Raw genomic sequence first — 15,143 nt, forward strand, 5'->3', positions numbered from 1 at the left:
AACAAACAGGGCCCATCTCATACCTGGTAGCTACGCAAGCACAGGGCAACATACGCCGCCATATTGACCAGCTCAGACCCAGACAACCACCACACGCTTCTGAGCAACCACCCAGTGCCGACTTACAACCCCCACCGGAAATGCGGCCTATCCCAAACCAGGAAGCTGAGCACCAAGACGAAGAACCAGAACCAGAACACCCACCACCCCTTCGCCGCTCAACCAGGAATCGAAGACCACCCACCTACCTAAAAGACTATCAGTGGGCAGGTTCAAACATCCAAGAAGGAAGAAACGAACCAGGGGAGGGGTAAGGGGTGTATTATATATGTAAACATTCCTTTAATCAATGTATATATATGTTAACAGTACAAATAAGAAGGCATCGCCTAGCATATAAGGTAAAACCGCCTGACAGAAATACACGCGGGAACTTTGACAGCTGTCAAAGTTCCTCGCACCACGCAGGCGCCACCACTGACAGCTCGCGGCTGTCAAACGCCGGACTACGAAGAAGCCTGAGCTGTCAAAGCACCCACCGTACAGCGCAGGCGCAACCACTGACAGCTCGCGGCTGTCAAAACACCAAGACACGCGGAAGCCGGAGCTGTCAACAAAAGACGACGCGGATTGGTCCCTGCCTGACAGGGCGCCAAAATGAACACCGCTGATTGGTCCTCGCTACCAGCTGCCGGCTATAAAAGCCGGACAAGTTATTCTATGTTTGCCTTGCTCTTAATAAACCTGTTGTTGAACTAGCCTGTCGTCCCGAGTGGTCCTTCGGCTACTTCAGCTCCATTTGGCTAAACTATATTATGTGTTTATGTGGTTCACACACACACACATGCACATGTGCACATACATATACACACACACATCTGAATGGTTCCTCCTGGATGGTTGCAAATTGCAAAGAAAACTTCATCCTAACAATAGAACAAAACAAATATTTTAAAGAGGCTCATAGTCTCAAAAAAATAAGTTTACTAATAATGGATCAGCCCCTCCTGGTTCTGCAGAATTAGACTCAAGTGTTCCATGTCATTACTCGGGAGATGGCTGCATCACTGCCAACCTGAACAGAGTTGCCTAGAAAAAATGTTGAGTTCCTGGACAGGTCCTTGTAGGATCTGTAGCAACACCAAAGTGATTTGCAACTGTCTTCTTCTAGCTCAGGGTATTGTTTTTTTAAAAAAATCCCTAGTTTAGGCTATAGTTCTGCGCATACTTCTTGATGGTTTCAATATAAATAATAAACACTTCCAACTTTGCTTAGCTTTTTGAAATCAGCCAAGTTCAGCTAGGTGCCATCATTTAATGGCAGTGAGGACCTAGGACTAAAACTCACTGAAATCAGAGACACTTCTTTCTTTAATATAGAGATTTTATAATTGGATCATCATGTGAATGGGGATGCATTCCTAATTTAAATCTAATTGATATTGAGATGTATAGTCTATCCTATTGCTGCATATTCAGTGCCATTATCATCTGCAATAAAATGTATATGAACATTTTAGTATGTTTTTTTCCTAAATTCCAAACAGCCACTTATGGCCTAGTTTAGAAAATTCTGGATACAACTATTAAAGAAACTACTTGGAGATAGAGGGTTTTTTAAATATATTTTTGAACTGATCAGAATATTTGGATTAGCCTAAAGCAGTTGGCCTTTTTCATGTTTGGATTATTACCTAAAGCAGTTGGCTTTTTTCTCTCTCTCTTTTTCCTGTGAATTTACAAAACCTGATAAACTGAAAAATGAGTGCACCAAATCTTACTAAAATTACAAAAAAAAACCCAATCCCCCCCCCCCAACCTTCTTATGCACCCTCCTCTGGGACACCTAGTCCAGCAAGTCAGGGATCTATTGAAACAATGTTACAACAAGGGGAAAAAATTTCCAAAAAGAAATGCAAGCCACATTACAATTAATTCAAGAGACAATAAAGAAGAATCATAAAGAGACAAACAACTTAGTTAAGCTAAATGAGCAAATGCTTGATATAAAGACACAATTTGATGTCCATCAACAAATGATTGTTAAAAATGAACAAAGAGTTAAAAAAATGGAAGATAGATCAGAAGAAACTGATAAAATGACATGATTTGGATAACACCTGAATTAAGAATCAATATGCAGGAAACTGAGATAGAACTAGGCACTTGGACAGACCATAATCCCTTAAAAATGACATGGAAAGGGACACAGAAAAAGTTAAGATGGACTTTGAATCAATCTATATTAAAAGAGAAAGAATTTATAGCATTAGCAACAAAAGGAATGGATTTTTTTTCAAAGAAAATAAAAAAGAAAACACAACATTGCAAAATGTATGGGACATGGCCAAAACATACTTGGTGTAGCCAGTGGTGGGATTCAAATATGTGAACAACTGGTTCTCTGTGTGGATGCCACTTCCGGAAGTCCATTCTGGGCCTGGACAACAAAAAAATTGCTACTGGTTCTGCTGAAGTGGTGCAAACTGGCTGAATCCCACTTCTGGGTGTAGTTATAACTTACATGGCCAAAAAGAATAAAGAAAAAAGACAACAATGTGTGTTGTTAAGGGAAGAATTTAGAAAACTAGAACTTGAACTACAAATAAATCCACAAAAGAAAGTATGGTAGCAGCAGCTGGTGTACAACAGTAGTAGTCGGTCCCTAGTAACAGCAACCTGCTTAGGACGATGTTAGTCAGTCTCTTCATAGTAGCAACTTGCCTATGACAATGTTAGTCAATCTCTGTTAACAGCGACTTGCCTAGGGCAATGGTAATCAGTCTCTGGTGACAGCAACTTGCCTAAGACGATGGTCCCTCTCTGGAGCTCCCAGGGGCCCTCCTTTATCCACTCTCCTCTTCTCTCTTTGCCCTCACTTTATGTAATCTCCCCTTCCTTATCCCCTTTTTGCCTCCTCCAGTGGATCCTATAAAAACCCCTCTACTTACCACTAAAAGACATACCCTTAATCTGGTCAAATTCTTTCCTGGCTCTCCCTTCGCCAAGCTGGCTCCAACAAGGGAGAAGAAGTAAAACTCCCCAACCTACCCTCTCTCCCTCTCTTCGTCTGGCCTTCTTACTCTCTATCTCTTCACTCAGCTAGCTCTGGACGGCAGGCTCCATTAAGCTAAGCTCTCTCCCCTTTTTCCTCAGCTGGCTCCCCCATTCTCCCACCAAAAACTTCCCTCTGGTCTCTTTCTCTCCCGCCCTCCCATTGGCTTCCTCCTCCCTTTTCTTCCCTCCTCAGAGCCACGCCCCACCACCAGACCATAGCAGCTGCCAGAGCTCCTCATTTCCCTGCCAGATCAGCAGGGCTCCCGCAAAACTTCTCAGCCGGCCCCATTCTCACCTCAGCTCCACTACATCTACAAGATACACTAAGTTTACCATTGAAAGAGGTCTGTAACGAGCTTTTATTACAGGCCAAACTCTCAAATACATGGACAGAAGCAAATTTTACTCTGATACCAAAAGAGGATTTAGATCTGACATCGATAAAAAACTATAGACCGATATCATTATTAAATGTGGACTATAAAATCTTTACCTCAATAATAGCTGAGAGACTGAAAATATTTTTGATTGAATTTATTCACCCAAACCAAAACGGATTTCTACCAAAAAGTCAAATAAAAAATAGCTTAAGAATTATAATGGACATATTGGAATATTATGAAATGCATCCAGGGAAGCAGCTGGCATTAGTATTTCTAGATGCTCAAAAGGCATTTGCTAATGTTTCTTGGCAATTTATGACTCAACAATTAAAAATAACGGATTTTGGACAAAATTTTATAACTATGATTAAGATAATATATCATGAACAAAAGTGATTGTAAATGGAGATTATACAGAGAACTTCAACATGAGAAAAGGCACAAGACACGGATGTCCACTATCCCCATTGTTATTTAACTTTGGAAGCTTTAATTAGAAATATTAGTCAAGATTCGGAAATTAAAGGACTGGAGATAAATGGTAAAAGCTACAAATCGCAAGCATTTGCAGATGACTTGGTATTCATCTTAGAGCAGGGGTCCCCAACCCCCGGTCCGTGGACTGGCACTGGGCTGCAGCATGCCAGAAACTGGTCTGCGCAAACAAGCAAAGCCCCATCCGTGGAATGCAGGCAGTACATGAGACCACGCTCCCTCTGGTCCACGGAAAATCCTGTCTCCATGGAACTGGTCCCTGGTGCCCAAAAGGTTGGGGACCTCTATCTTAGAGGAAACTTTAGAGATGATTCCAAAATTATTGGAAAAGATAGAACAATTTGGAAAAACAGCAGGATTGAAGATAAACAGAGAAAAAAACTAAAGCGATAGTTAAAAATCTTACAGATAAAGAAAAAAAACAATTGTCAGAAAAAATAGATTTACAAATAATTAAAAAGGTTAAATATTTGGGAATATATTGGCAGCAAGATGTTCAACAATAAAAGAAGATAATTATATAAAATTACTAAATCAAATAAAACGTGACTTGGAAAAATGGAAAAATCTGCAATTGTCGATGTTAGGGAAAATTGCTATGGTGAAAATGAATATATTACCAAAAATACTTTTCTTATTCCAAACGATACCTATAAAACTAGAGAATTTTTTAAAAAAACCCTGAATTCCTTAATTTTAAAATTTATTTGACCTTTTCAACTTTCTAATTCTAGGTTACAGCAATTGGTTTTCCACTCAAGCACTACCCAGGCCCAAATATGCATAGCTTCCTAGCCCAGAGATGATAAGGCAGATGCTGCTACGTAGATTTTGCTACCTAGGTGCTGCTATATTCCTACTGAGATGAGAAAAACAAGAAAAAGGAGTTTTATAGTTATGTTTATGGTTATGTTAAAAGCAATTAAAGCCCAGTGACATAATACTAAATGGGATTGGGATGAAAGTCACAGTGATTGAACACATGAAGTCCTGTCTTATCATTTATCAAACATGTTAATATTGGCCATGTTTACTTGGAAAAAAGGACATTCACTCTTCAGTGAGTCATTTCTTTTAATACTTATATTCTGTCAACTCAGTCATGGCCCTTTTACCTAGCTTCCAAAGGAAGGAAGGCTATTTCCACTAATTCTTGCAAATTCACCATCTGAACTATTTAGATTCCAGCCAATTAGCGTAAGAATTGTAATGGTTTTTTTAAAGGATGTTTGTGTGATCTCTCTTTTTAATCCTCTATCCCCAGACCATTTTGCTTTTGTGCCATTTATTTACAAACATATAATATAGCACAAAAAGAATCAAGAGTGGTTTACATTTTGACAAAAAAGATAAAACAAGCACAGTAGACATAATCAGTGTAACCAAACCCACAGAAATCAAATTGCCATCGTCCATTGCCCCCAAAACACATAAGAATGGAGGGAGCAGGCAAGATGGACTTTTTCAAGAGGCATTCCACAGAATGGGAGTTGCCACCAAGAAGGCATGTTCCCATCATGCATGGGAGAGACTCTCAGTAACCCCTCTCATGAGAGATGCACAGGACCACTTACTGTGGAGTTCTTGGTGTTGTCTGAGCTTGGTTGCTTTTTGTTGTTTTTTTTGTAGGCACTTCATTACCAAGCCTACTAGCTATTGAATCTTATTGCTTCCTGTTAGGAACCAGACCACTGCATTTTATGTCACCTGCATTTTCAAGTTTTTTTTCCAAGCCAGCCTAAGCACAATGAGGGAATGAGTCACAGTTGTAAATGCGGCTCGGGAGGTTACACGAGGCTGGCTCCTGGCAGTTATTAATGCTTCCTTGAGTGAGGGCTGCTTCCCTGCCGCCTTGAAGGAGGCAGTGGTGAGGCCCCTTCTCAAGAAACCTGCCTTGGATCCAGCTATTCTAAATAACTTTCGTCCTGTCTCCAACCTTGGTGGAGCCTTGGTGGAGCAGTGGGCTAATGCCTCCTTAAGTAACATCAGCTGCCTGCAATTAGTGCAGGTTCGCATCCCACCAGGCTCAAGGTTGACTCAGCCTTCCATCCTTCCGAGGTAGGTAAAATGAGGACCCAGATTGTTGGGGACAATTAAGCTGACTTTGTAATAATGCTGCTTGGGGTGTTTGTGAAAGCCCTAATAAGCAGGCATATACATAGAATGAAGGCTACTGCTAAGCTTGTAAGCCGCCCTGAGTCTTCGGAGAAGGGCGGGATATAAAATGGAATTTTTTAAAAAAATAAAAAATAAACCTTCGCTTTCTTGCGAAGGTTGTTGAGAGCGTGGTGGCACGGCAGCTCCCTTTGGTCCTGGAGGAAACTGAGTATCTGGATCCATACCAATCAGGTTTCAGGCCCGGGTACAGCACGGAGACGGCATTGGTCGCGCTGGTGATCTCTGGCGGGCCCGGGATAGGGGATGTTCCTCTGTCCTGGTCCTATTGGATCTCTCTGCGGCTTTTGGTACCATCAACCATGGTATCTTGCTGCGACGTCTTGGGGGGTTGGGAGTGGGAGGCACCGTTTTACGGTGGTTCTCCTCCTACCTCTCAGGCCGTTCACAGACGGTGTTGGCAGTAGGGCAGAGGTCAACCCCGAGGCCCCTTAGTTGTGGGGTGTCCCAGGGGTTGGTCCTCTCTCCCCTCCTGTTCAACATCTATATGAAGCCACTGGGCGAGATCATCCATGGTTTCGGGGTGAGGTATCATCAATATGCTGATGATACCCAGCTTTTCATCTCCACCCCGAACCAACCCAGTGATGCCCTCGACGTGATCTCCCGCTGCCTGGAAGCGGTACGAATCTGGATGGGGAAGAACAGGCTCCAGCTCAACCCGGCCAAGACTGAGTGGCTTTACGTACCGGCATCTCGTTTAGTCCAAGAGGTTCCATCTTTGGTTATGGGAGGAGAGGTGTTACCTCCCGTTGAGAGGGTGTGCAACTTAGGTGTCCTCCTGGATACACGACTCAGTTTTGAAGAGCATATAGGAGTTGTGGCCGGGGGACATTTGCCCAGGTTCGCCTGGTGAGCCAGTTGTGCCCCTATCTGGACTGAGATGCTCTATGTATGGTCACTCATGCACTTGTTACCTCCCATATAGATTACTGCAATGCTCTCTACATGGGGCTGCCCTTGAAGACCACCCAGAGGCTCCAGCTGGTGTAGAATGCGGCCGCGCAGGTTGTGATGGGAGCATCCCAATACTCCCATATTACACCCCTCCTGCGTGAGCTGCATTGGTTACCGTTTGCCCTCCGGATGAGATTTAAGGTGCTGGTTCTTACCTTTAAAGCCCTACATGACTTAGGCCTGGGATATTTGCAGGACCGTCTGCTGCCAGGAAGGACTTCCCATCACCCGGTGCGCTCACACAGGGAGGGCCTCCTCAGGGTGCTGTTGGCCAGACAATGTTGGCTGGCGACCCCCAGGGGGAGGGCCTTCTCTGTGGGAGCGCCTGCCCTGTGGAATCAACTTCCCCTTGAGCTCCGGATGGCCCCGGACCTCTGGTCCTTTCGTCGCGGCCTTAAAACATTTCTTTTCCATCAGGCTGACCTGGACTGACGATAGGGATTTTTAAAAATGTTTTTAATATTTTATCATTGGGGCTTTAATTTAATTTTTTTGTCTTTTATTGTTGTCTTTTATTGTCTTTTATTGTTGTTAGCCGCCCTGAGTCCTTCGGGAGATAGGGCAGCATACAAGTCCCAAAAATAAATAAATAAATAAATAAATAAATGTTTCCTAGTCCAGAAAGGGTCACTGGAAACTAAGTGGAACATATGTGATCAAGACTTTCTACCTGGTGATCCAGAGGAGATTTCAGTCCAAGAGGACTCAAGTCACAGATGTCCTCCCCTCTTTTCCAAAACTAACCTCATAACTGGGATTGAGCCAGTTGGACCAGTTAAACAGGGATATTGGGTACTAGTTTGTTTGGATCCATCAGTCCTGTTTAGTTTCTCCTGACTAGGAAGCATTCAGATAATCTATTTTGTTTAGGACCCTCTTTAGCTGAAACTCCATCAGCATGTCCATAATCTTCTCCCAAAATAGGAGATTTGAGATTGAGCAGAAGTTATGTAATACAACTTGATCAAGACACTCCCTTTCAAAATAGACAACACTTCTTAAGATAGCTTTAAGCACCTCCCAAACCCAGCCACAAACACCATGTCTGGTCCTTTATAAGTTATAACTAGAAGCCAGCACGGGTTTGTCATGCCAAACCAATCTTATTTCATTATTTCATTATTTGATCAGGTGACTAAATTGGTGGATCAGCGGAATGCTGTGGATGTGGTATACTTGGACTTCAGCAAAGCATTCGACAAAATAGACCACAACCTACTTCTTGGAAAGCTTAAAAAAAGTGGGATAGCATCATCATCAGATGAATTTTTAAGTGGCTGACAAACCGCACTCAAAGAATAGTCCTTAATGGTACTACATCTACATGGAAGGAAGTAAACAGTGGGGTAGCACAAGGTTCTGTCCTAGGCCCAGTACTCTTCAACATCTTCATAAACAACCTAGATGAGGAAATAAAAGGGGAATTTATCAAATCTGCAGATGACACTAAGCTGTCAGAAATAGCCAACACCCTAGGCTCAAGATCCAAAGGGATCTTGACAGACTTGAACATTGGGCCCTATCTAACAAAATGAAATTCAATGCAGAGAAAAGTAAAGTCTTACACTTAGGCAAGAAAACCCCAAAGTACACATATCGATTGGGTGAAACCAGGCTTAATAGCAGCAACTGTGAAAGGGATTTTGGAATCTTATTGGACAATCAATTAAATATGAGTTAATAGTGTGCGGCTGCAGCCAAAAAACCCAATGCAATCCTAAGTTGCACTAACAAGGGATTCAATCAAGATCACATGAGGTACTGACTTCCGGTTTGCTGTCACAGCCACTATGGATGCTTGGAGGACGCCTCTCATCTTCTACATACAGTTTCGCATTGCTGGCCTCCCAGAAAAGGGCCGAAAAGTCACCTTGGAGAGGTAACCAGCAGGAGGGACTTTCGCAAGAATGCAGGAGAGCAGCAACTCTCTTGTTAGTGTCTACATTCCCTTCGAACTGGCAGACGAAAGACCGCCCATAGCAACATGGCCAGGCACTAGGCTGCGGACAGCTGACTTACCATCAGGCAACATTAAAGCAGTGTGGAAGAGACTGGGTGAGATCTACCTCTCTTAAATTCCAAATTTTTTTCTACCTAAGCAAGCTGATAAAGTACTTTTCCGCTCTGTGGAGAGGGAAGGGGGATTTTAGCCCTCCTTCCAGAAACATTGGCGATTGAATATAAGGGAAGATTTTAAAAACGTTGAAAAAATAATTGGATTCCAACTAGAACTTTATTTTTTTTAAACTTGTGGATTAAAAGCTTTTGATTATCTATTTTTCACTTCCTATTTTTATTTGAAAGTTTGGCTTTTTCCTCCTAAAACAGAAGAAATAATTGAAAGGAATTTCCTAAACAGTTGGTGGACATCTTGTGGCCAAACCTGAAATTGCAATCTGTTATTCTTAAAGAAACTTGGCTGACAATTTTAGAAAACGAGATAAGATTCATGTAACCTTGAACACCAGCTGTGAGAATCTTAGCTGTTTCCTATTTACTGAGGGGAAAAAAGAACTGTAAAAATTTTCAATTTAACTCATCACTATGGAAGACCAGGAACAGACTTTTACTAGGGAAGAAATGCAAAAACATATTTTTGCTATGATGAAAATAACTTGCCAGACTTACCAATTTCTTCTTACAGCTGGTGATGAAATAAGAGCTTTTGGGGGGAAAAAACTAGAAAGCATCTTAGATAAGCAAACTCAAACTTAGACTACAACTAATCAACTATCTATACAGAGCACAACAGAAAAAACTGAACAATTGAATATTTTGAGAGAAGACTTAACCGCCCAACAAGTACAGGTAAGAGAAAATTTTGAAAAAGGTCTGACAAAATGGTTGGAGGAAAAAAATCTACTATATAATTCAGAAGGAATTCGAAGATCAAAATGAGAAACAAATGGAAGAAAAGATAAACAGTCCAGGACAACTACATCAAGAGGAGAAAATAATGAGAAGATCTGATAGTTCTGCCAGACCCCTCAACCTTTCAAAAATGGCAATTGGATGGACATTTCAATATGATATAACAATACAAGAATTCTTCGATGATCCTGAAGCAAGGCCATGGAAGATGACTTGGCAAAGAAAAAAAGCTAGAATAAGACTGAAGAAGAATGGAGTGTGGACATATATAGGAGATGTAAAATAGAAGATATTTAAGGTAGGCAGGACCTGTATTTTGAATATGAGATATTGTTATGATGTGAAGATAAAGAAAAAATGTTGGCTAATTAAAACCTAGCTGTATGAACATAAATAGTTAAACTGAAATATCAAGTTGTTTATAAAGATTAAATAAAGGTGATTAAGACATATATATGTTAAGAGTGATGTAATGTAATTAGTATGTTTGGATGTAGTGATAAGAATAAAATTATAAGTTTAAATATGAGAGAGTGGTCATAAGGAAGAAGAGAGAGGATGTATTAAATGCTGAAATGGGAGAAATCTTGGTTATTGAATTTAGAATATGTGGAAACTAATGCAAATAGGAATATTACATTATATTACTAATTTGTTGATATGGAAATGAGATAGATATGTATTTGGAACACTAGATGTTGTGGGGAATTGTGACAAAGGGAATTGGGGTCAGTTAAAAATTTGGAAATGACAAATATTAAACATTTAATTTAAATACTAATGCAAAATTAAAGCTGGGAAAATTTATAAAGTTATGGATAGTTTAAAGATGGAATGTCAAAACAAATTAAATATATAAAATTATTGATAAATGTAAGAAAACTATTAAGTAGCTGATGGATAGAATGAGAAGTATATTAATTTAGACAAGAGACAGTATGTATTAAAGGAAAAAAGAGAGGAAATATTGGCTGTAATAGTTTGTACTAATATACATTTGTACGTAATGAAATTATCATAATCCAGACACCACATTGTTTTTCAAAGATATAAATGTAACATTGGAAAATTAATAAAAAGTTTATTAAAAAAAACAAGATCACATGAGGTACTAATGCCACTCTATAAAGCCTTAGTAAGACCACACCTAGAATACTGCAACCAATTTTGGTCTCCACACTATAAAAAAGATGTTGAGACTCTAGAAAAAGTGCAGAGAAGAGCAACAAAGATAATTAGGGTACCGGAGGCTAAAACATATGAAGAATGGTTAGAGGAACTGGGCATGGCTAGTCTAGTGAAGAGAAGAACCAGGGGAGACATGATAGCAGTGTTCCAATATCTGAGGGGCTGTCACAGAGAGGAGGGGTCAACCTATTTTCCAAAGCACCTGAAGGCCAGACAAGGAATAATTGATGGAACCTGATCAAGGAGAGATTCAACCTAGAACTAAGGAAAAATTTCATGACAGTGAGAACAATCAACCAAAGGAACAGAGTGCCTTCAGATGTTGTTGGTGCTTCATCATTAGAGGCTTTCAAGAAAAGACTGGACTGCCATCTGTCAGAAATGATGTAGAGACTCTTGCTTGGGCAGGGCATTGGACTAGTTGACCTATAAGGTCCCTTCCAACTATTCTATTCTGTTCTGTTCTGTTCTACTCTGCTATGCTCTGCTCTATTTAAAGACAAAAGATGGACTAATGCAGACATGTCAAATTCGCGACATCGAGCAATGTATTGGGACGGTTTTGCCATTGCCGGCAATGGGGTGGGTGCAGCTTCCAGATGACACGTCCGGCCTGCAGGCTGGCAGTTTGACACCCCTGGACTAATGGTTCCAGCCTATAGATGGTATAGCTTATATCACAGATAAACCTATCTAGTTCCTCGATTGCTACAAGATCAAAAGAATGTTGCTTTGAGTCACAGTTATTGAGTTGTTTTGCAAGATTCCCCATCTCTGAGCAAATAAGTTCTGTAAAGAATTGTAGAGGTATGTCACTGTGGCCCAATGATCAATCTTCACTTCTGTCTTTCCCAAAGTAGCATGGGCTAACTCCCACAAAGGTTGCTGAATGATAGTCTTCAGATGCAGTACAAATGTAGTAGAAGAAATGCTTTGCTGTTTCTATTGGCACAGTATATTCCTGTGTCCATATTCAGTTGATTTAATTTGTTTTCTGACACTATAGCTCTAGGTTTCAAGGAAGCCCCTGCTATCTGGCACTAAAAAGTAGCGGCTTGGGAGCAATCTCATTTAACTTCCTAGTGATTAAGAGTACAGTGGGATACATTCTTTTTTTTCTCTGGGAAAAATTTCCAAGCACCTTCAAAAAAACTCTCTGGATTCAGCTGGTTTCTTAATCCAACTATTTTGTCTATCATTCAGGCAGTTTGTATGAGAGAACAATATGCATGCATACCAGAGTGATCTGATCATGGCAAAAAATTATTCTCCATATTCTGATCACATCACCATTTTAAAGTAAACATCAAGTCTTGCATGCAATACCTTGTCTGCATAAGACCACAGAATGCTTGGCGCAAACCAGTGGTGTTTCAGTATGCATCCTAAATTAAATAAATAAAAAACACCTTAAAGGCAGAAAGTATCATGTTCTACACCAAGCACATCAAATGTGTCTACATCCTGAGATGAAACAGTGCAATCAAACAAGATAGTTAAGTTACCCCTCAATTGAATTGTTAGAAACTGGGGGAACATACGTTTTAATACTGCTAGCCAGCTGGATGGCTTTGGGCTAGTCATTTTCTCTCAGCCCTAGGAATTAAAACCACTCTGACTTACTGGCTTCGTGCTCTGAGCCATGTAACACCACCAACTTTATGAAGGCAAGATGCACTAGTGAAGGAATGCAGAAATACAGAATATGGAAAAATTATGAACAACTCACTCCCATGGAGGCATACCTCATTTATCAGCCAGAGGACTCAAATCAGGAAATCTCCACTGACACTTACACATCTGCCCAACAACTTTAACACTGAATGCTGAGAGGAAAGATAACATAAGACAAGATAAGGCAAGATAAGACAAGACAAGACAATATAAGATAACCTTTATTGTCATTTTTTACTGTGGGCACAATGTCACATATTAACAATGAAATTCTGTTGCTTGCTCTCAAAAGTGTACACATACATAACACATATATAAACATGCTATATACAACATATGTATATACCTACAACCTTACATATAAACACATATAAATATTAATCATTGTCCATCTTGAATATATAGCAGAAGAGGAAGCTTGAGAGTTCACAAGGTTAATACTGTATGAAGATATAGGAAAACATTTAATGACCCCACAAAAAAGGTGCCAGGCTTTGAACTACCAAGTCAGCAATGGACAATCCTGAATAGGATTTGCACCTCACATGGCATCTGCTGGGACTCTCTGTAAAAATGGGGCATCCTGCCTAATGTGACTGTGAGGTCCCACATCAAATCACGTGACCAGCTGTAAGCTGAGGGCATATACCAGTCCAATATCCAATTTATCTATTTATCATCTATCATCTCTCTCGATAGGTAGACAGACAGACAGACAGATAGATAGATAGATAGATATCTCAGGGGCTGCCACAAAGAAGAGGGAGCCAAGCTATTCTCCAAAGCACCTGAAAGCAGGACAAGAAGCAATGGATGGAAACTAGTCAAGGAGAGAAGCAACCTAGAACTAAGGAGAAACTTTCTGACAGTTAGAACAATTAACCAGTGGAACAACCTGCCTCCAGAAGTGGTGAATGCTCCAACACTGGAAGTTTTTAAGAAGAGACTGGACAGCCATTTGTCTGAAATGGTATAGGGTTTCCTGCCTTAGCAGGGGGTTGGACTAGATGACCTCCAAGGTCCCTTCCAACTTCTTCTTCTTCTTCTTCTTCTTATTATTATTATTATTATCCATGGATCGGAGGGGGGGGGGTTGGGGACCCCTGGCCTACACATTGGTATTTGAACATAGATCTTTTTAACATTTATGTTTTATTGCTTTTTACTAATCTAGATGAAATGTAAACAATAAGCCCTAGGAAGCAGGCAACGGCAAACCCTTTCCAAACTCTTGCCTAGAAAACTGCAGGGATTTGTCCGGGCAGTCGCCAGGAGTCAAAACTGATTCAAAGGCACGCGCGCACAAACAAAATAACATTCATCCAGAATCACCGTTTCACTTAAAATAACTTCCAAGTGAATTCTGGCTCAAATTTCTTTCTGATCCGGGGCCACGTAGGAATTGCACCCAAGCAACGCGACAAAAGAGCAGACATCTCCAACCCAGCCCTGCTCTGCCTCCAACTCTCCCCACGTCTCCTTTTGTTGCCTTATATATAAACTACCAGGTAGTAGAGAGTTACGGAAGTCATTCTGTCTGTCGGCCTCCGCCTCCGCCTCCTTAGTCTTCCACGGGTGTGGAGGCATCCCACTGCCGACAGTGGCCGCTGTGAGGCCATCCCCGAGAAAGCAGGAGGGACGGGGCCGTTCTTCTCCTACGGCCCGCCAACCCGTCATATGACCAGAAGGCGAGGAGCCAGAGGGGAACAGCTGCAGCCGCCGGAGTCGGTGTGGTGGTGACGGAGGCGAAGCGGAACGAGACAGGCGAGGCGGACGCAGGGAGAGACGGAGAGGCGGGTAGAGACGCGGCTGGGCTGCTGTCGCTACCACCATGCTGGCCTTGTTGTCTCGGCTGCTGGATTGGTTCCGGTCGCTCTTCTGGAAAGAAGAGATGGAGCTGACGCTGGTCGGGCTGCAGTATTCGGGCAAGACCACCTTCGTCAACGTCATCGCGGTGAGAGGCTTGGAAGCGGCCCCGCCCCACCTCGGCTCCTCTGCCCGGCCAGAGTTGGGGAGGGGAAGAAGGAAAGGAAGGGGGTTGCCCCCTGGACCGGTTCGCCACTTGCCCCGGAATCCAGCGGGGACCAAAAACCGGCTGATCCTCCCACCCACCCCCTTTTTTTTTTATTAAAGTGCCAAGGCAGGAGAACGTGTCCGCGAAGCTTGGGAGGGGTGAAAGCATTTGGTCTGCAAGTGCTGGCTGAATTGCTGCCTTACGATGGTGGTTTGTAATAAGTGTCACGTACGGAAATTGTCTGCAAAGAAAAAAAGATCGACCCCCCCACCCCCACCCCCCAGATCCCGAGTCTGTCCCCATGCACGATGCTCTTCTTTTCTGGGCAG

The 15,143-nt window shown here is 41.9% G+C and overlaps 1 protein-coding gene across 1 annotated transcript in view; it reads left to right on the top strand.

Annotated features, from left to right (window-relative positions):
- The first annotated feature begins 14,447 nt into the window (after positions 1-14,447).
- Positions 14,448-15,143, top strand: part of ARL8B (ARF like GTPase 8B) — a 34,656-nt gene continuing 33,960 nt past the window's right edge. Inside the window, exon 1 of the mRNA XM_083353205.1 lies at positions 14,448-14,754. Within this exon, the coding sequence (XP_083209331.1) occupies positions 14,632-14,754 (123 nt within the window). The 5' untranslated portion in view covers positions 14,448-14,631. The remainder of the gene's footprint in view (positions 14,755-15,143) is intronic.

This window comes from Vipera ursinii (assembly GCF_947247035.1).
Source record: "Vipera ursinii genome assembly, chromosome: 2".
NCBI lineage: Eukaryota > Metazoa > Chordata > Lepidosauria > Squamata > Viperidae > Vipera > Vipera ursinii.